General features: G+C 35.3%; 1 protein-coding gene across 2 annotated transcripts in view; it reads left to right on the top strand.

Annotated features, from left to right (window-relative positions):
• DNAH5 (dynein axonemal heavy chain 5) overlaps positions 1 to 20,483 on the top strand; it is a 110,988-nt gene that overhangs the window by 43,605 nt on the left and 46,900 nt on the right. For both annotated transcript variants that reach the window (XM_005153361.4, XM_031052856.2), the window contains exons 32-47: positions 461 to 617; positions 1,563 to 1,775; positions 2,623 to 2,847; positions 3,496 to 3,668; positions 4,760 to 4,938; positions 5,990 to 6,177; positions 6,659 to 6,853; positions 7,506 to 7,640; positions 8,982 to 9,089; positions 11,522 to 11,675; positions 13,306 to 13,452; positions 15,049 to 15,290; positions 17,266 to 17,442; positions 17,928 to 18,132; positions 18,584 to 18,726; positions 19,385 to 19,519. In XM_005153361.4, coding sequence (XP_005153418.2) covers positions 461 to 617; positions 1,563 to 1,775; positions 2,623 to 2,847; positions 3,496 to 3,668; positions 4,760 to 4,938; positions 5,990 to 6,177; positions 6,659 to 6,853; positions 7,506 to 7,640; positions 8,982 to 9,089; positions 11,522 to 11,675; positions 13,306 to 13,452; positions 15,049 to 15,290; positions 17,266 to 17,442; positions 17,928 to 18,132; positions 18,584 to 18,726; positions 19,385 to 19,519 — 2,776 coding nt within the window. The remainder of the gene's footprint in view (positions 1 to 460; positions 618 to 1,562; positions 1,776 to 2,622; positions 2,848 to 3,495; positions 3,669 to 4,759; positions 4,939 to 5,989; positions 6,178 to 6,658; positions 6,854 to 7,505; positions 7,641 to 8,981; positions 9,090 to 11,521; positions 11,676 to 13,305; positions 13,453 to 15,048; positions 15,291 to 17,265; positions 17,443 to 17,927; positions 18,133 to 18,583; positions 18,727 to 19,384; positions 19,520 to 20,483) is intronic.

Genomic DNA, 20,483 nt, shown 5'->3' with positions numbered 1-20,483 from the left:
ATATTTAATTTGTAACTAAGCTATCATCTGCTGAAACTGAATTATGATTCAGCATGGTTTCAATCCAGAAGGCAGCCTAGGATTTGTATGTCCCAATCAGACCCTTCACAAATCTGCGAGAAATTCAGTTTGAGAGACCTAAATAGCATGTAACAGACTTAATGTAAAAGCATTTTATTTTGGTTTTGATTCTTTTCTTTTTATTGATGCTTACATAATAACAAGTAATAAAAGTTTTCCATTAAATGATTTCTGTTGCTGAAAGAGTAGTTTTAAAGCACATGCTTAACACGAAGGTATGATGGATAAGAACTGTTGTCATTACCACTGCTAAAACTTGCAATTACACATTGTGAGAAACGCAGGCTTTAAAGAGGAAAGGATGTATAAACTAATTGAATTCACTTACCATCTACCAACTCCCCACCTCCTTTCCTACCAATTTTGATTTTAAATGCAGGTACCTGGAGAAAAAGCGCCTTCTATTTCCACGATTCTTCTTTGTGTCAGATCCTGCTCTCTTAGAAATTCTTGGCCAGGCATCAGACTCTCACAATATACAGGCACATCTCCTGAATATCTTTGACAACATTAAAACTGTAAGGTTCCATGAAAAGGTAAGTACTGCTCACACCTCAGTGTTTCATCCCTTCAAATCAACAATGTGTGATACTTGTTAAATAAGAAAGCTACCTGGGTGCATGGGGCATTCAGCTGTTTTAACAAGCTCATCAGCTGTTTATTTATTCAATTTAATATAAAATTAAATTGAAGATTTAGTTTTATATTATCATTTACATAATAGGAAAGCTCTATGCAGAATAGCAAAACAAAAAAAGAAAAAATTGCACCAGTGCTTAGGTTTCGGAAAAAAAAGCACCCAATACTGAACTGCCTTCTGTGGCTTAATGCAGGCTAGCATTCTCTCAAATAAGTTTCTGATTCTTTATGTGGATATGTGTCTTTAGATTGCCTGTATTGCACTTTCATTCTTTTTTTGATTGTAACAAACATGTAACTAGTCTCTCACTTGTTTCTGAATTGTTCTTCATATTGCCTTCAAACTTACTGTTTGAAGGACATTTTCTTATACCTTTTACAGGAACAAAAAGCAGCAAAAAATATTTCTTTTGTTTTCCTGTGTATGTCAACACTTCCATTCATTTGAAATTCCTGTAACTGATCATGTTCTTTTTGTGCTTCCATTAATTTTCCATTGTAAGGCTGCAAATTTTGTTAGGATATTAACCCACCAGTAATGGGAGAAGGTTTCCTTTGTTGTGACTGGAAATTAGATACTGTCATTGAAACTTAAGTGAAATTCAGGAATTTTCAACATACTGAGGTTTGTCTCCTTGTTCAGATGACAGTGTTTTGTTTAAAGCCTTTCTGCACACCAAAAGTAATGATTTATTTGTTTTTATATTTCACTTCAAAAGGCTGGTATAATTTATTAGTTACCTAAATAAGTTTGATGAAGTGATGTCAGGAAAAACAAATAGTTATGGTAAATCTAACAATAAATCTACAATCATAAGATGTTCTTGCTTTGCTTTTATCAGATATATGATCGTATACTGTCAATCAGTTCACGAGAGGGTGAGACTGTAGAGCTAACTAAACCTGTAATGGCTGAAGGTAATGTAGAAGTTTGGCTCAATTCTCTGTTGAAGGAATCTCAGCTGTCACTGCACCATGTTATTCGCCAAGCAGCTGAGCACATCGAGGAAAGTAATTTCCAGCTGACTGAATTTCTTTCTACTTACCCATCCCAGGTAATACCAGTGTTAAATCAATGAATAATTGGTCACAGATATGTAGCACATTAATGAAGGTTTTTCTTGGTTTTGTAATCAAAATTGCAACCAGTGTTATAAATGCAAACCTGACATTTAAATTAATCTGAATCAACTCAGGCTTTGAAATTACACTTTACATAACTGAAATCAAAAGCAGAAAACTTACCCTGAAGGGTTTTTTTGTTTCCTCTTTTTTTCTTCTTTTTTTTTCCTTTTTTTCCCCTCCAAAATAATGTTGAGTGCAATAAATTAATGTTAATGGAGTTAACACTTTCTTTACAAGCTTAATACTTGACTAATGAAGGAAAAGTAGTAAAATTCCATGTTTCTTTATATATTCAGGAAAATGATATATTTACTGGTAAAGATTTGGAGCTGAAGGTAGTGTTGAGTGAAAATTGTTTTCTTGGTAGAAGCTTCACTTCTGATCAGGAATGCTGATGGAGAGAGAATAAAGAGTTTGTGAATTATTAAAAGAAATATTTTAAATAAAAACATTAGTTTTTCACTAGTTAGTTATTAATTATAAAGTGTAATAATTATACATAGTATTTATGTGCCGTAAATTATACTGAACAGTTGTATCAGCAGTGCATTGTAGACAGTATCTACAAGGTTGAAGTATGTTCTTAACTGCATGTTTACGAACAGAGTTGGGACACAAAACAAATGCATGGGGTGAATGACCTCAGTTTGGATGCATGAAAATATAATATTTTATAAATAGTAGAGGGACGCTTTCTTTAGTTTAACTGTGTTTGTGAATGTATATTTCAGGTGAAAGAGAAAAGATTATGAAGCATATACTTTTATGTTTCCTAAGGTTGGGTTATTGGGGATCCAAATGATTTGGACAAGAGACTCAGAAGCAGCTTTGACTAACGCCAGGTATGATAAAAAAATTATGCGAAAGACGAACCAGTTTTTCCTGGATCTTCTGAACATGCTGATAGATATGACTACAAAAGACCTTAGCTCAGTTGAGCGAGTTAAATACGAGACATTAATCACTATTCATGTGCATCAGAGGGACATTTTTGATGGTCTGGTAAGTACTAAAAAATTTACAATGAGGTATGAGGTGGCTTTCACATATAAAACAATGTGAAAGGACAAAAAGCAAATATTACTATACCTATGAACTCATGACTCTTAAGCTAAACATTTAATTTCAGGACTGCTATGATTGTATGACCTTGAGTATTATAAAAATGGTGTTGTTGCTTCAATCCATATCTTGGTTTCTCCTGAAGTAATTCAGTGGTTTTTCTCCACACAAGCAACAGCAGAATTTTATGATGCTTTGTGTTGGCCCAGTTAAGTTAGATGCCTGTATTGCATGATCACTTAAGGGACTTGCTTGGCCTCATACATTGTGTTGCAAGCAATTGTCCTTTCTCTGAACTACACTGTGAGTTCTAAAGAGTAAATAGAATGAATGTAGAGTTATAGTACGTTATGTGCTTTTATGCTGGGTGGCCCAGAGATGAATGCAGTACTCCAGGTGGGGTCTCACAAGACCAGAGTAAAGGGGGATTTTTGTGGTAAAAATCAAGATAGATAGGGTCTCCACTATTCTGTTACTAAGCTGTTCTTTATGCCTTTCATTGTGATTGCAGTGCTACTTAGATGAGATAATTGCAAAAGTAAATGTTAACAATGAATACCAGAGTCTTTTTTTCCCCTCTTTTCTTAGTGTTGCATGCATATCAAGAGTCCTACAGACTTCGAGTGGCTGAAACAATGTAGATTTTACTTTAATGAAGACTCTGATAAAATGATGATTAAGATCACTGATGTGGGTTTCATATACCAGAATGAATTCTTGGGCTGTACTGAGAGGCTTGTCATAACACCTCTTACAGACAGGTGAAAAAGACTGATTTTATTTCTTTATTTCTTGATGCCCAAACTAGGCTTTTACAAGAGCAATTTAGTGATTCCTACTGGATGCAAAATAGATCTCTGCAGAGTATATCATTCACAGTCTTAGCAAAGACAATAATTTTGCATGGAATATGTGACTGTTTTTGTTTCTGTGCCTTACAGCATGAATAAATTCCAGCTTAATTTTTGCCGCATACTTGCATGATCCCCACAGATATGATGTATAGGACCCTGATTCTCACGTATGTGAGGCTAGTACCTGAGGATCAGGTACATTCAACAGATACAATATGCAGAGATTGATAGAGCATTTACAGGCAAACTAATGAAAATAGCTAAGGAAGAACAGACAGGAAAAAATTTTATACAGCTGCAGTGGATAGGAGATCTTTGATCTAGAAAGGTGTTGAAAGAATTGTAGTGTTACTAACACAGAGGTCTACCTACCCAACTGGAATAACACAAAGAATACTTTATAAGCTATTACTGGAAAATAAGGGCATTGGTTGTTTCCTTTTGTTTTGTTTTTAATTATTGCATACAGAAAAACCCAGGGCTTCTCTTTAGATACAGCTGTTAGCTAGTGTTTTACTGCGTGCACATAGAATTGTTATTTATGAAAATGGGATGCACTGTATGATCAAATTTTAAAGGTGATTGAGAAAGGAAGGTTTAGCTGTCTTTCATTATTGTGCTCTGCAGTATAGTGTAGTTGCATAGCTACTTCAGTTAAAGTAATTCAGGAACTAAGCTAACCAAAGTAATCAGCCACCATCTATGTATCTTCTCTCTTCCCTTCTTGTGATACTTCAAATGGTTGATTATTGAAGATTATCTGCTCTTCACTTTATGTAGGAAGAGACAAACATTAACATTATCTACATCAAAGGCTGAGTGAAGGGTTTTCCTTCTTAATGATTTAAATAGTAATTAGAGGCATGTCATTTTGGTAGTTTTCTTGACTCCTTAAAACCAGACTTTCCTCCGGTAACACACTTTAGTAAGTTCCCCTGTTGCTATACAGAAAACTGTGCTGCAGCCTCATTAAGTGATGACAGTCTGTTGCCTTTTAGATGTTATATCACTGTGGCTCAAGCTTTAGGCATGAACCTGGGTGGAGCTCCTGTGGGACCTGCAGGAACTGGAAAAACTGAAACCATCAAAGACATGGGACGGTGCCTTGGAAAATATGTAGTGGTCTTCAACTGTTCAGACCAGATGGATTTCCGAGGACTTGGGAGAATCTTCAAAGGTAAGATATTTGACAAAAGGGCGAACTGTATTCTGGAGTACGTTAAGGGCAGTATAACTAACCAGTCAAAAGATGCTTGTCACACTGTATACAGCATTGGAGTGGCCTCAACACAAGGTGAGTTTTGGGGTCAAAAATGTAAGAACAGCAGGTGGTTTTCAGCCTTTTAATAAATGAAAATAATTAATATCATGTTAGGAATGTAAAATATATTTGCAACAGTGTCTCCAAGAAATATAAATGTGTGAAAACATAAGACAGTTTATGAAAAGATACATAAAGACACTTAAAATAATCAAGAACTACTGCCAGTATAAGAAGAAAAAGCTGTGAAATTTATTGCTGAACTGGTAGAATGCATTTGTTTCTGATTTCAGTATTTTGTCTCCTTCAAATATCAAAGTTCTTATCGGTTGAAGGAAGTGCAAGACAAGCACTATATATGTTAAAAACAATTGGCAGAGCTCACTGAAGTTAGATTCAGACATTTATTTTTTTCGATGCCTGAAATTGAGATGTGTCAGTTATGGCAGATGTTGAATTAGAGATCAAGTGAAGGTCTTTGACTGTGGTATTGTTGCAAGTGACTGTTGATAATTTTTGTTTTGTTTTCCCTCAAATATGTGGAAGAATGCAGTTCTGACACAGACTGACTCCTAACTTCTTTCCAGGTGAAAGCAACTTTATTGTTCTTTTTAAACTGTGCAATAGGCTATTGACAACCCATCATATTTTAAGATTGATTACAGGGATTTTTTTGGAGGGGCTAAAGAGGAACAGGAAAACATTCAAGATACTGACAGAAGGAGCAGAAAATGATGGATATAGTGTACTGGACAAGCTTAAGGGCTTCTGAAACTTTGTGAATTCTTGCTTGAAAAATAATTAAGCTCTTTTCCTGTCCCTTTTCCAAACCTCAAAAATAAACCCCTTCCCCACCCCACCCTCAACATTGATTATCCTGAATTTTGACTTACGAATTAAAAAAATAAAAAAAAAAAAAGTGTTAGCAGCATAATGGTCAGATGCTTCATTGTCTTTCTCTTCGAAGGTCTTGCTCAGTCTGGCTCCTGGGGCTGTTTCGACGAATTCAACCGTATTGATTTACCAGTACTGTCAGTAGCTGCACAGCAAATTGCAATTGTGTTGACATGCAAGAAGGAATGTAGAAAAAGCTTTATTTTTACTGATGGAGATAATGTGGAAATGAACCCTGAATTTGGCATCTTTCTTACTATGGTAGGTATTCACTAGGTTTCTAATTATACCAGTCATGATTGCACAATAATTGCTTCTAACCTGGTATGTTAAATGTTCTTGCCAGTTCTTTTGTTACTCAGCTGTTAGAACACACTGATGGCTTTAAGAACACTGAGCATTACTACACAGATAGCTTACAGGGTCTTGTTTCAACAACATCAAGCACATGCAATTAACAAATATAGCCAGCATTGTAAAACCAAGTTTTTACCTAAATGCTAAATTAATTTTGCATGTTATGTTCTAGTTCTCAAAGTATTCTTTTTTGCTACAAGTACAGAAAAATGGCTAAAGAGATGTAGGGAGAAGTAGTCAGTAAAAACAGGACCTATGAGACAAATGCAGAAAAGTAGATACAGAAAGTCAGAAAGCTTTTTGTCAAACCACGTTACACATTCCTTTGCTGATTCTTCTACTTCTCCAAGGTGCAGTCAACTTCATAATCCATTCTTCTCTCTAGAATCCGGGATATGCTGGAAGACAAGAGCTTCCTGAAAACTTGAAGATCAACTTCCGTTCAGTGGCTATGATGGTTCCGGATCGTCAAATCATAATTCGTGTCAAATTGGCTAGTTGTGGTTTCATTGATAATGTTTTGTTGGCGAGGAAATTCTTTACACTGTACAAACTGTGTGAAGAACAGCTGTCAAAGCAGGTGATTATTTTCATATGAAGAAAAATATCTTAGGGAAAACCTATATATGATATCACAACTTACTAGTATCTATGTGAAAAAAATGGAAAAGTTCGTGTCTACTAAATAAGCTAAATGACACCTGCGGTTTAGTAGTGCAGCCCTCTGCTGTTCTGGAGGATTAACTCCTGCTACAGGTTATCTGTACAAAATGGGTCAGTCATTCAAAACACTGCTTATTATTAAGATTTATCTTTAATGAATGGTGATGATTGGGGCAAATGAAGCTCTTATATATTACTTGGTCTTCTAGAGTGGATTGAGGCATTTGGTTTGTGCTGTCTGTGCTTGTTTAGATGTTTCTCAAAGTCAGCTTCCAAGATCCACAAATGATGCAGAATAATACTGCTAGTTTACATCTTAATAGTCCTTGAGAGCCTTATCTTGGTTCAATGACTTGTGTTTACCATTCTTTTCTCTGTCACACCTTACTGTTTAGTAGAGATGGGGAATGAAGATGCCCATAGTCATACAGCCAAAGAATACGATTCTAGGAGGCATTTGTGCCACATTTACCACTTCTCATACATATCTATATCTTAAACGATAAATAAGAATAGTTTGATCCTTGTTAGTGCATGGAAAATTCTCCCAAACTTTGCATATCTCCTAGGTGCATTATGATTTTGGCTTGCGGAATATATTGTCAGTGCTACGAACATTAGGAGCAGCAAAAAGAGCGAATCCCACAGATACTGAGTCCACCATTGTCATGCGTGTGCTAAGAGACATGAACCTGTCTAAACTAGTAAGTTCCAAGGTCCTGGTGTTGTGGTTTAAACCCAGCCTGTAACTCAGAACCATGCAGCTGCTTGCTCACTCCCTGCTTTTCCTCCCCCCACTCCTGGAGGGATGGGGAGGAGAATCGCAAGAATGTAACTCCCACGGGTTGAGATAAGAACAGTCCAGTAACTAAGGTATAACACAAACCACTGCTGCTACCACCAATAAAAATAATGATAAGGGAAATAACAAAGGAAGAGAATACAACTGCTCACCACTCACCAACCGATACCCAGCCCGACCAAGCAGTGATCTAACCCTTCTGGGTAACTGCCCCAGTTTATATAGTGGCCATGATGTGCTGTGATAATGGAATAGTTTGGGTCAGATGTCCTGTCTCTGCTTCCTCCCGGCTTCCCCTCCTCCCTGGCAGATCATGAGTCTAAAAAGTCCTTGGTCAGAGTAAACATTACTTACAACAACTAAAAATGTCAGTGTTATCAGTGTTGTTCCCAGGCTGAAAGTCAAAACCACAGCACTTCACCAGCTACTAAGAAGGAGAAAAATGACTGCTATTGCTGAACCCAGGGCATCTGGTATATTAATTAAATTACACTTTGGAAGACATGTTTTTCTCTGAAATATGGTTTAAATCTTTTGAGATTATCACTAGAAAATTGGATGCAGCCTTTACACTGAAGCTGTCTTGGAAATGTTCCATTCTCTCAGTGGTGTTGGGTATTGGTTTTGACTGGGCTTGGGTTAATTTTCATTGCTGTACCTTGTATGGGGCTGTGAGGGAATGAGCAAGAGGCTTTCTGGTGTTTGGTTGCCTACCTGGGTTGAACCACCACACCTTGAGTTGTTCAGATTTTTTTCTTAATGTTTTGCCCCTGCTACCTGTAGAAATAAGCAACCAAATAAAAGTTTATGGAGTAACCTCTTGAGAACTTTTATCCTAAAGTATTTAATAGTTCTTTTGAAATAATGTGTTATTCACAGTAATGAGCAACATCTGTCTTAAATAGCTAACAAAACCTCTTCTGTTGCTGTAGTACTTCACCTCCTTTATAATTTTTTCCTACACCTTAGACAAATAATTTACTATTTGTATATATATTATTGTTAAAATCTACTTTAATAAATTCAGCTGGTTTATTTTCAGTAACATTTTATTACTGGAAACATCACATCTCATGCTAGGTCTTTAGCACGTAGACCATTATAATAGGTGTTTTCTTGTATTTTCAAATATTTCTTTAGCTCTGATATAGTTAGGGATTTATTTTATTTTATTTTTAACATGCTAGAATAAATAAGGTTTTAATCTGTGTTCCCTCCCACCCCACTCCCTGGTTTTCACTAGATTGATGAAGATGAACCCTTATTCCTGAGTCTAATTGAAGATCTGTTTCCAGATATCCAGCTTGATAAAGTAGGCTATCCTGAACTGGAAGCTGCCATTGATAAACAGGTGATGTTTGTCTTGATCTATGCTGCTGTGGCATAACTATCAGTATGTGACATCTAAGAAAATCATTGCTTTTGAATCTACCCAGCTGGTAATAATATGTTTTACCCTTTAGAGGAAAAGTAAACTTTTCCATAAATCTTTACCACTGGTAGATTATTAGTAAACTTGTTTTAAAAGGTGTCACTGAATTGTGATTGTGGTGTCCTGTGGTTTTCTTGTGAGTCAGTTGTTGTGACCAGTTAGAAAAACACGTCTACATTCCCCAGAAAGTTGGGGGGGGGAGGGGAAAAGAGAGCAAAGAAAAGGGTCTTGATCATTTAATAAACTATTTAGTTAATTTTAGTTAGTTTATTATTTAGTTTAATATATTGTTTAATAAATGAAAGAAAAAAACAAACAAACAAAACCACAAATAATGCAAAAGCATTTGATCACAGCAAACTGGTGCTCAGATAGTCTCTGAGCACTGGCTACTTTGGGGAAAACTCACTCCAATTTTATTACTGAGCATGGTGTTATCAGTGTAGTTAAACAATCTTTAAACATCCCTTCCAACCCAAGCCATACTGTCATTCTATGGTATGGAGTATCCTTTTGGTTAGTTGGAGTCAGCTGTACCAGATATATCCCCTCCCAAACTCTTGCTCACCTCAGCCTACTAGCTGACTGGACTGTGTGAGAAACAGAGGTCTAGATGCTGTGTAAGTACAGTTCAGCAATAGCCAAAACACTGGTATGTTATCAACATTGTTTTGATCACAATTATAACACAAGGCAAAATGGAGAAACAACACGGATCCATCCCAACCAGATCCAGTACATATGTACAACTGTTAACAGGATCTTTTGAGAATATGTCAAGTCTACTTTTGAACATCTTTTTTTGATAAGGGAAATATCTAGTCTATAAGATTATTGTAGAATTCATGAGTATTAGAAATTGTCAAGAGAAGATAAATCTCCAGCGATGGCATTGGACTACCTTATTTTATGTAAAGAAAGAAATCAGTTCAGATACATTCTATTAGTAGCATCATTAGATTTTGGATATATATTACTGTATATATCTGGACTCTGGAAAAAATTCAGGAGGCTATTTTCTATAGTAGGGAGATAAGCAGCTTGACTCATTTAGTGTCAGCTGTGAGATCTGTTAAGATGTAAATGTATCCATGGAAATGGTGCATCTGCTGTCTTTGTTGTGCTTTGCAAGCTCCACTGCTTCAGCAGTAGTGTTCATGATGATGTGGAGTTAGCAGCAGCATATACTTTATGATTACTGTTGATGAATTTATCTTGCGCTGCCTTCTATTCTTGGCTTCCTTGCAGATTGAGATAAATAAGTTGAAGTGACATGAGCTTTGATATGTGAATAATACAAGTGGTAGTGCCAGGTCCATAGTTATAATTGACTGTGACAGAAATTTTAAAAACTGTTTTGTCTTATCAGTAAAAAGTTAGTCCTTTTTTTACTTATAATATTTTTCTGAGAATATTTTTGAAACATAATTAAAAGCAGAAATCATACCTGAGCTAAAATATAGTTGTTGAGAGCTTCACTTTTATAATATTATGTTGAGATTTCAGAAATTTTTTTTGACTGTCAAAAACATATGGTGCTCTATGAATCCTTAAGAAATAGTTGTAGCTTTTCTCTACTGGCTAAAATCTATTTTGTTCACTTCCAGCTGAGTCACTTTCACAAGAACAGCAATACCATTACAGTGAGATAACTTCTTTAAGCTTGGAACTAGCAAAAAGTAGTAAACAAGCATATAATATCAGATTCTAAAGCATTGTGTCTTTTCTTAGAAGGATAATATTAAAAGGTTGCTCAAAGCTTTGCCTGTACACTGAGAATTAACAAAATGCTTTACAAAAAGCTTTTGATTATTGTAAGAATTTAGAAACACAAATCATTGTCATAAAAAAGCAAAAGTGTTTCTAAAATACTTGGCTTTTCCTTAAAATTATGTTTGAATCCTAAAAAATAATATGTTTCAACCCCAAGAAGATGTAAAAAAAATATATATTTTTCTTATTTTATTTTTCTGAATACATATTTGAATACCAAATTTCTTCACAGAGAGGGTAATGAGGTGTTGGAACAGATTAGGGAAGTAGTGGAATCACTGTCTCTGGAAGTGTTCAAAACCCATGTAAATGAGGACCTCAGTGATATGTTTTGGTGATGGTCTTGGTAGTCCTGGGGTAACTGTTGGGCTTAATGATCTTAAAGGTCTTTTCCAACCTAGCTGATTCTATCTATCCCTTCTTTTTCAAAATAGATTTTTTAATATACACAAAAGCTTATTTAAAAAAGAGTGTGGTCTTCTGCTGAAGATTAATGTATTTATTTATTTATTTTTAAAGCACCAAAATATTCTGTGCTCCAAATTGCCAGTAATTTGGTTTTCTGTTACTTTCTATAGGTGGAGGAAGCTGGACTTATTTGTCATCCTCCTTGGAAACTGAAAGTTATCCAACTTTTTGAAATCCAGAAAGTAAGGCATGGATTGATGACACTAGGACCTAGTGGTGCAGGAAAAACTGTTTGCATCCACACTTTAATGAAAGCCCTGACAGGTATGTGAATATTTATGTTGTAAACTGTTATTAAACTTTAAACCATGTTGTTTTTTTCATAGCCTAAATTACTTCACTGTGAGAATATATTACTGGAAGAAACTGTGTTGTATGAAACTAATTTTTGTGGTAGTACCTTTTGAAAGTTTGAAAATGTCTGACATTAGAAGTTGTATAATATATATACTATATTCCATGTTATGATACTTATATCAGAAGTTCTTATCTAGAAACACAGAAAGATGTGCACTGTCTGAATAGACAGCTTGGGCAAGTGACTAAAGCATCTCCCAGGTTTGGCTGAAGTAAGGCTGAAACCTTCCCCTAATCATAAGCATTTAGCTCTCTTTGAACATGATTCACAATCAGCAGTAAAAAACAACTGCTTCTGTCCTGTGTTGCTGCTAGGAGATCCTGTTTTAGGCAGTGACAAAATCTTCAAAGATATTAATTTTGTGTCTTGGCTGGAGGCTTGAGGAGTGTGTCTTCTTGTCCTCTGTATTTCTAAACAAAAATATTAGTAGAAGAACTTCTGTTTGATCTTATTAAAGCTCATAGATGAGGGAGAAAAAACATATCTCTCGATGTAAGCTTGTGTTACCCCATTTCACAGGCTTCAGTGGGTTGCTTACACAATTTTCCATAAATGGATAGTTTCTGTAAAATATTACTCAGCCAGTTGCCAGTCTCTCATCTATGCAGTAGCTTAGTGTGCTTAAGAAACACTGTGAGCTCTGCATTGCAGTGTAAGTAACTGTTCTATTTTGGGGAAAAAACAACAGAAAGAACACGTAGTAGTGTTATACTATTTTCCTATATTTCTGTAACACTGAGATGTGAACTGCTACCGAGATAAAGCTGCCACAAATTTTTTTTTCAAGCTGACCTTCTAGTATAACCTCAAAACCTGTAAAATTACAGTGATTTGCCAGGCTTCTCTCTTGCATGATAGTGAGCTGTGATTATAATTAAGATTTTAAGATAAACCGTTTTTTAACCTTGCTCTTTTAACATTATTGATTCCTGTGTAAGTTTTAATACTAGGTTTTCTAAAGATGTCTGTCATAGGATTTTTTTAAACTGTTCTTAATGAGACAAATGTAAAGGCTATATGATCATAATATGGCTGGATAAAATTTGGCTGCCTAAGAGACTTCACAGGGGTATGCCAACATGATATACTTTGTCTATTCCAAAATCTATACAAATGCACAACAGGAAAAAGCCACAATCAACCATGTAGAGCATTTTTCTGGTTTTTAGTCATTGGGATTTAAAAATATATATCCAAAAAAAGGCTTTAAAACTCTATTATTTGGTAAGCCTGCAAAACATTAAACAAAACCTTGAATAAATTTTATCTTGCTGTTCTTCTGTTCTCAGTGAATCCATGAAATGTGAATTATACTTTCAGAAGTTTCAAGAGCTTTTTTGTACTTGAAATTTTGATGGCTGCAGTTAACATATATTGATGTATAGCAAAAGATAAATTTTCCAAGTAAATACATAGCCTCTTATAATGATGAATGCATATTGAAACATACATCTGGGTGTAATGATTTTGAATTTGTCAAAGTTCTCTGACTGTTGAAAATAAACACCCGAACTGACTAATGATCTGCCTTCTTAGACTGTGGACAACCACATCGTGAAATGAGAATGAATCCTAAAGCTATAACTGCTGCACAAATGTTTGGTCGACTTGATGTGGCAACAAACGATTGGACAGATGGAATATTTTCAACGCTCTGGAGAAAAACTTTAAAAGCCAAAAAAGGTAGAATGAAAAATGTTTCCTTGAAAACAAACCAAACAATCAAGCTTCAGGACGTTTCTCTAAAGTGTATTAGCAGAGTTTTTTGAGGTCTTTTTTGTATGTGCGTGTAAGCATGGGAAGATTGCTGTAAATTGCTGCAAAAACTTCTGTCTATTGTATAGTCTCTGTTTTAAATGCTTTGTGTTCAAACTGTGTATTGTAGCAAATACTGCTTCACTGAATTTTCTGATCCCTGTCTTTCAAAAGACAGGCCCTTGTATGGAAGCACAGGGAACATGAGTGCCAGTTCCCCCAACACTGGTATACTATAAAAAAATTTTGATGCTATCAAGATTTCTAGCTGGTCTCCAGGTGCTGTACTAGAAGAGTTTGAATTTCTTTTGTATCATACCTGCTAGCCCTGCACATACCATAGCCCATGTCAAATGGCACTAGACAATTGTATTTAGGCAACCAGTTTCTGCCTGAAGTAATGCTAGCATATATTCTTAGATTGATATATTAACTAAAAGATAGTTGGGTGCTAGTGGATTCTTTCTTGTATTGTCTGAATATTAGTATGTGATCTTATCATTAGGCTTTTAAGGAAGGACTAAAATTAAGAAACGAAGATATGAAAATCCTAATTTATGTTATCTTTCCTAGTTTTTAAGGATACAGATACTTTTAAAATAGAAAATACTTTAGGATTTGATTTTGTTGATTTTGTTTTAAATCTAGAAATGTAGCACCCTCAATAATGTAGCATAGCTTTAGCTGTCGATTTTTCTGTTTTTCCCTTTAATGTGAAATAAAAATTAGCACACTTATATGAGTTCCTCAGATTCACTAGTTGCAACACTTCTGTAATGTCTCTTACGAAGGGAATTCCAGACCATCTCATGCCTGAGAGGCCTGCACTGTAGCTATGAAAAGCCTCCAAATCTAAAACTACTTGCCTCAGAAATGAGAAGGCTTCTCATCTGGAATCTTCTTGGTTCATATACAGGAATGCATCCAGCCACCTAGACCTAGATGATAAGGGCTTGCTCTAAAGGCAGCTGAGAGTGAGACCCTCTCTGAATAAGGGCTATCTAACAATACACATCAAAGGGAGCTGTATCAAGTTTATAAGCAGGAGAACAAAGAGCAAGAATTTTCTTCTAACAGACCTCATTTACTTATGAAAGTGATTTTTCCAAGAGTTCCTTTCATTTAATCTCACTACAATACACCACCTTTTTGGAAACAAACAAACTGTGGTTTTAAATAGACCTGTAGTTTCTGTCTTCTTTATGTTGTTTTGTGTAAGTTGAAATAAACTTGATTTATTAGTATGTTGAAGACTGGATCCATAAAACTGATTCAAACTATTGCAGAATGATGACTTATGATGATACAACTTTATATACTGAGCAATGGATAATTTTTATCAGGGGGTGGTGAAATGAAGTAATTGAAATTGGGAATGGAAATGGTAATTGTATTAAAAGCTGAGATTCTAGCTGTGTGCATGAATTTGGAATTAGTTCAAAACTTGTTTGCAGAGACAAAAACTGGTTCTTGAAAGAAACTAAAACTTCCTCAATAGGCATTTTCCTCTGTTATTTATTATAGGTGACCATATCTGGATAGTTCTTGATGGTCCAGTTGATGCTATTTGGATTGAGAACCTTAATTCTGTTCTGGATGACAACAGAACTCTAACTCTGGCAAATGGAGATCGAATACCTATGGCACCAAATTGCAAAATAGTCTTTGAACCACATAATATTGATAATGCTTCTCCAGCAACAGTTTCGAGGAATGGGATGGTATTCATGAGCTCATCAGTTCTCAGCTGGAGCCCTATCCTTGAGGTATGATAGCTAAGTGATTAGGTACTGGAAGTTTTACACTTCACTGTTGTTACTTTAGGGCCTAATTTCGTGAACTTTTGCTATGAAACACCTTTTACACTGTATAAACTTATAGATCAGTATTTAATACAGCAATGTTTCTGGTATTAGTTTATACAAAAATGAATAATGTATTTTTTTCAGGAACATTGTCAACCTATTACACTTTAAAAAACATAGACATCTCACTTTAGGTAACATCTGTAATTCAAGTTATTTTATGCAGCTGAAGAACAACTCAGTTGTCAAAATATCAACTACTGGCAGTCTCTAGTACAGCTTCAGAGCAAAGAAGAAGAAAGAATTTACATTCAGGCTGATTCAGGAATCTAGAAATCCTCAAAGAAAAACATTTTATTTTGCATTATCACTCATGATTTACCTCCTCACATATCAAGTGATATGCAGACTAAATTTAGTTGTGTTGAAGTAAATGTTGCACGCAAGTAGTTTCACTTAATCCATGACTTTATACTTTTAATTTATTTTGGTGGCAGCAAGAGTGAAAAGGAAAAGAGATCATGGGTTATTTTGTTTTTTGCTTTTGGGTAACAAAACAAATTTTATTCATTTCAGCCATGAAACAACCATTCCGATGTCCCTTTCTTGTTCCCTGGCCCCCCGCCCCCCAAAAAATATTTTGTTATAAAATTGCAACCTATAGTGATTTATCATTTGAGCCAAAAGAATTTATTTGGGTTTTGTTTCATTTAACTACTAAATAAAATATCTTGATGGCTCTTTCAGTACATCTCTCTTTAAGTCTATTTTGGATCTTACCAACTTTTCTACTTACCCCTAATATTTTATGAATAGCTGGTGAAGTTCCAGAGGTCTGTTTTAAGGAGTTCTGCCATTTATTCTTCAGCACTTTGTTTTACATCTACCTGTTTCTAGAAAGCTTTTCTATATATCTAACTACTTGTAATCAGTCCTAGATCTTTTTTATTTTGGGCAGTAAAAGAGTTTCAAAATATAAAGGTCAAAGTGTATAAAGGAATCACAGAAACACAAAATATTTGAAGCTGGAAGGAACCTTTAGAGACTGTGTAGTTGAACACACCTCAAGCACTGTCAGCTAGAATAGGTTGCTCAGTACTATGTCCTGTTGAATTTTGAGATAAAGTCTCCAGAAGCTCACTGAGAAGCCTGTTCCAGCATTTGAAAACATCCACCTTTTTTTTTCCTTATGTTTAAATGGAATTTATTTAATTTCGATTTGTGCCAAATTTTAGTTGGAAGTTTGGGAAAGAATCTGCAAGCATTTTTGCTGATGAGTGTATTTCATGTAAGAAATAAATACACGGAATGTAAACAAGAAGCATTCTGTGACACAAATGATAGAAAGCTTCTGAGTAACTCATAGAATGAGCTAAAAACATGAAAAAACAAATCTTGTCCTGTGATTTTGAGAAATAGGTAATTTTAATTGGGTTTTGTTTGTCCAACATTGCAGATACTGAGATGTGCAATAAAAATGACACGTACCAGCAGACATCCCCTGATGACATCCGTATGTTCTGCAACTGCCAGATATTTCTGGGGTACCCTGTATCGCTACTAGACACTAACACTGTGCACAATGCATCAAGCTTGTGTTCAATACATATGAAATTATTTCTTTTCAGTGTTAAATAGCCACTGTGATTTAAAAAAAATTTGAAAATAATTATTTTTGTGCTGTTGAAAACTTTAATGTACTTTTTTTCTTCAGTGTCCATGTTTAAGAGCCAGTAGGAATCATACATACTTAGGTAAAATTTGATCTTCTGCTAGCCAAACACTACCCAACAGGCAGGGAAGCTGGGCTTCACCCCTCCCACCCCCCCTAGAAATCAGTGTTCCATGCGTGCTGGATCCTTTCAATTACTAGAGTTAAATTTAGTTCCCAATGCATGTCTCAGTAAAATTATTTTCACACCATGTTTTGTGACAGGGATTTTTGAAAAGACGTTCGTTCCAAGAAGCTGAAATTCTACGTCAGCTGTATTCTTCTTCATTCCCAGACTTACACCGCTTCAGCATTCAGTGTCTGCAATACAAGGCTAAAATGTTGGAAGCCTTTGTGATTATGCAGAGCATTAATATGCTGCAGGGTCTTATCCCACCTAAGGTAGTGTGGATTTTTTTCCTGTATTTACTTAATCTAATGGAGATAATTTTAAATCATGAGGTTATGTAGAAAGGAGATTCTTTGACAACTTGTAATATTAATGAAAATGCAGGTTAGTAAGGAATTCTTTTTCTTGAGAAAGTAATAGCTATGATGTGCCTTCTTTCACATTTGGTTTTGATGTTAAGCACTGACGTGTAGCATGCATCAGATTGCATCTTTCCTTCAGGTTTTTTTTTTTTTTTGTGGATTATTATCAGATTATAAACTGGAATTTAAACAGATCAAATACTGTAATGGGTGGTTAAAAGTGATGTTTACAGGGTAATTTTCTGTATTTTGTGGTCTACTTGGTATTGGTTCAGTCTGCTTATTGATGAAGATATCAGTAAATTTAAACATGACCAAAGGCTTTTAACGTGATGTTGCTATGATTATCACGTAGAATTTTCAGGCAAATGAAATTAAAAAACTTAATCCTTCAGGAGCAAGGAGGGGAACTGACTCCAAAGCACTTGGAAAGGCTGTACGTCTTCTCTCTTATGTGGAGCATAGGAGCATTACTAGAGCTGGAAGACAGATGCAAAATGGAGCACTGGCTTCGAAAACATGAAACAATAAAACTTGATCTTCCCTATATTCCAGAAGGCAGTGAAGATACCATGTTTGATTATTATGTGGCATCTGACGGTTAGTAACCCATATGAGTGGTATGGGGTGAAACTTAAAAGTAATGTTAAAATTATGCTTCTTTTACAGAATTAATTTAGAAGTTTCTTGTAGCTTACCTTCTTTTGTGTTCCTTAACAAGTATTGTTTTACAGCTACACTTTACTGGTGATGTTGTATAGAGCTTTTTCCCTGTGAGAAATCAGAATGTAGATATATTGCTACAGAAAGCTTCATAGACTTTAATAGACTAAAATAGACAAGCCTTGTCCTTGTCACAATTTATGTATGAAAGAGGAGTAAGCCTTAACTTGAGAGATTCTTTGATTATATGATTCTAAAATTTTGGTCTGAGTTTACAGAGTGGTATTACACTATGCGAGACGGGCACTAACAGATGAATCAACTCAGTGGAAAATAAAAGAAGTGACGATGCCTTGTATTTCTAAAACATTCATTTCTTTCTTATTAGGTAAATGGGTGCACTGGAATACATGTGTTGAAGAGTATGTATATCCCAGTAGCAACACTCCAGAGTATAGCTCTATACTTGTGCCTAATGTTGACAATGTGAGAATGGATTTCCTTATCAAAACCATTGAGAAACAGGGCAAGGTACTTCTATATTTCACATCTAAATAGTGCTAACAGTTTTTTATCAGGTTTTTGAATTCAAAGTGAAGTATTATATTGTTCAAGGGGAAGAATAATTTTTTAAAGATAGAATGGTGATTCCAAGAGCCACGTTCATGTGAATATACTTGAACCCTTAAATACTGATTACTTCCAGGTTTTGTTGTCTTCCACTCACCCATACTTTTTGTAGTGTAAATAACCATAATTACAGGTGAGATCAGGTCAGAAGTGAAGCAACATTTTCATGTAGCTTGGAGAGGTGACAACAGACAGGGTAGCAGAGTGCCAGACGCTGCTGATATGAGCTCTGCCCATGGTAAATAACACAATCCAAAAGAAACTGAAGGCTCTCGATAGTACATCCCTTTCCAGACAATCAACTCCTTTTATGAATAATCCACTGCTCGGTTAGTTAAATTGTGGTGACTGACTTGACCACTGCAAATATTTTTAACTTGAGGCCTGCAAAAAACTGTGAGACATTAACTGTTTTGTTTCCACATGTCGCTTGTTGAGAATTCACTTTACATAACTTTTCTAGTTTCATTTCAGTTTTAAAGCTAAATGGGATTGCTGAGGCTTTGCCAAGACACCCAGCTTTTGTGTTTATTCTTATTTCGATGTTGTCTTTGTCTAGGCTGTCCTACTAATTGGTGAGCAGGGAACTGCAAAGACTGTTATAATTAAAGGTTTTATGTCAAAATATAACCCTGAAAACCACATGGCTAAGAGTTTGAACTTTTCATCTGCAACTACTCCATTAATTTTCCAGGTATAGTAGTCATTTACCTTTTAATATAATGTGACTGGATTCAGACATTTTTCTGAGAATTTGCCAGAAGAATGCCTCTGAAAGCAGTTTATTTAATTGAAAATGAGTATGGAAATAAAAAAGCATCTGTTCAAAAGGACTAAATGTCCTAAGACATGATTTAAGACTTCTGTAAAAACCATGTTCTCTTCAACTTCTCCAGTTGTTATTGAGCTGTTCTTGGACTAGTACAATACTACGCATATTATTTACTTCAACACATTTAATGTTTTTATGCCAAAAGTATCAGTTCACACTAACTGGGTAGAGCTGTTGGTGACTTCCCTCAGATTTCACTAGAAGCCCTGAGTAAAATAAGTGCTACCCACAACAATCTGTCAACTGTATGCCATCTACAATTTAAATTTCAGTAAATTACTCATTAAAAAAGTAACACATGGAGTGCATCTGCTCTAAATAGAACTATGTATACTTAAATCCCAAACAGTGCTGCCTATCCAAATTTCTACTGAGATAGTTTGAGCTATTTCAGATTTTGTTAACCTGATGGGTATGCCAAGCTATGTTAAAATCAGAAGCACTCTCTACAGGCTCGATGCATCATCTATCATCTGGCTCTATAGCACAGTAGAAACTGTTAACATGTTTAATATTCGAGCATGTAATTTTAGTCTTATTTTGCTTAGTGATTTTGCTTCTATTGAATGGGCTATAGAAACAAAAACTAGTGTCAGTACCTCTGTTTTTATAAAATATATGTCAAGTTTGTTGATGATAGCAGATAGTCTGTTGATGGTAAAGAAATCTGAAATAGATGTACAAGTCTAACAATCAAGTATCTGAAACCAATATAGACTGAAGCACTGTCTGTTACGACACATGCATGTTCCAATTACTCTGACTTTCTTGGCCTAACTGACACCACTTGTGTAAGAAGGCTTTCCAAGTTTCCAAGGAACCTAAG

Source organism: Melopsittacus undulatus, chromosome 1 (assembly GCF_012275295.1).
Source record: "Melopsittacus undulatus isolate bMelUnd1 chromosome 1, bMelUnd1.mat.Z, whole genome shotgun sequence".
Lineage (NCBI taxonomy): Eukaryota > Metazoa > Chordata > Aves > Psittaciformes > Psittaculidae > Melopsittacus > Melopsittacus undulatus.
Note: the sequence above shows the minus strand (reverse complement) of the source record. Positions and strands in the feature narration are given on the sequence as shown.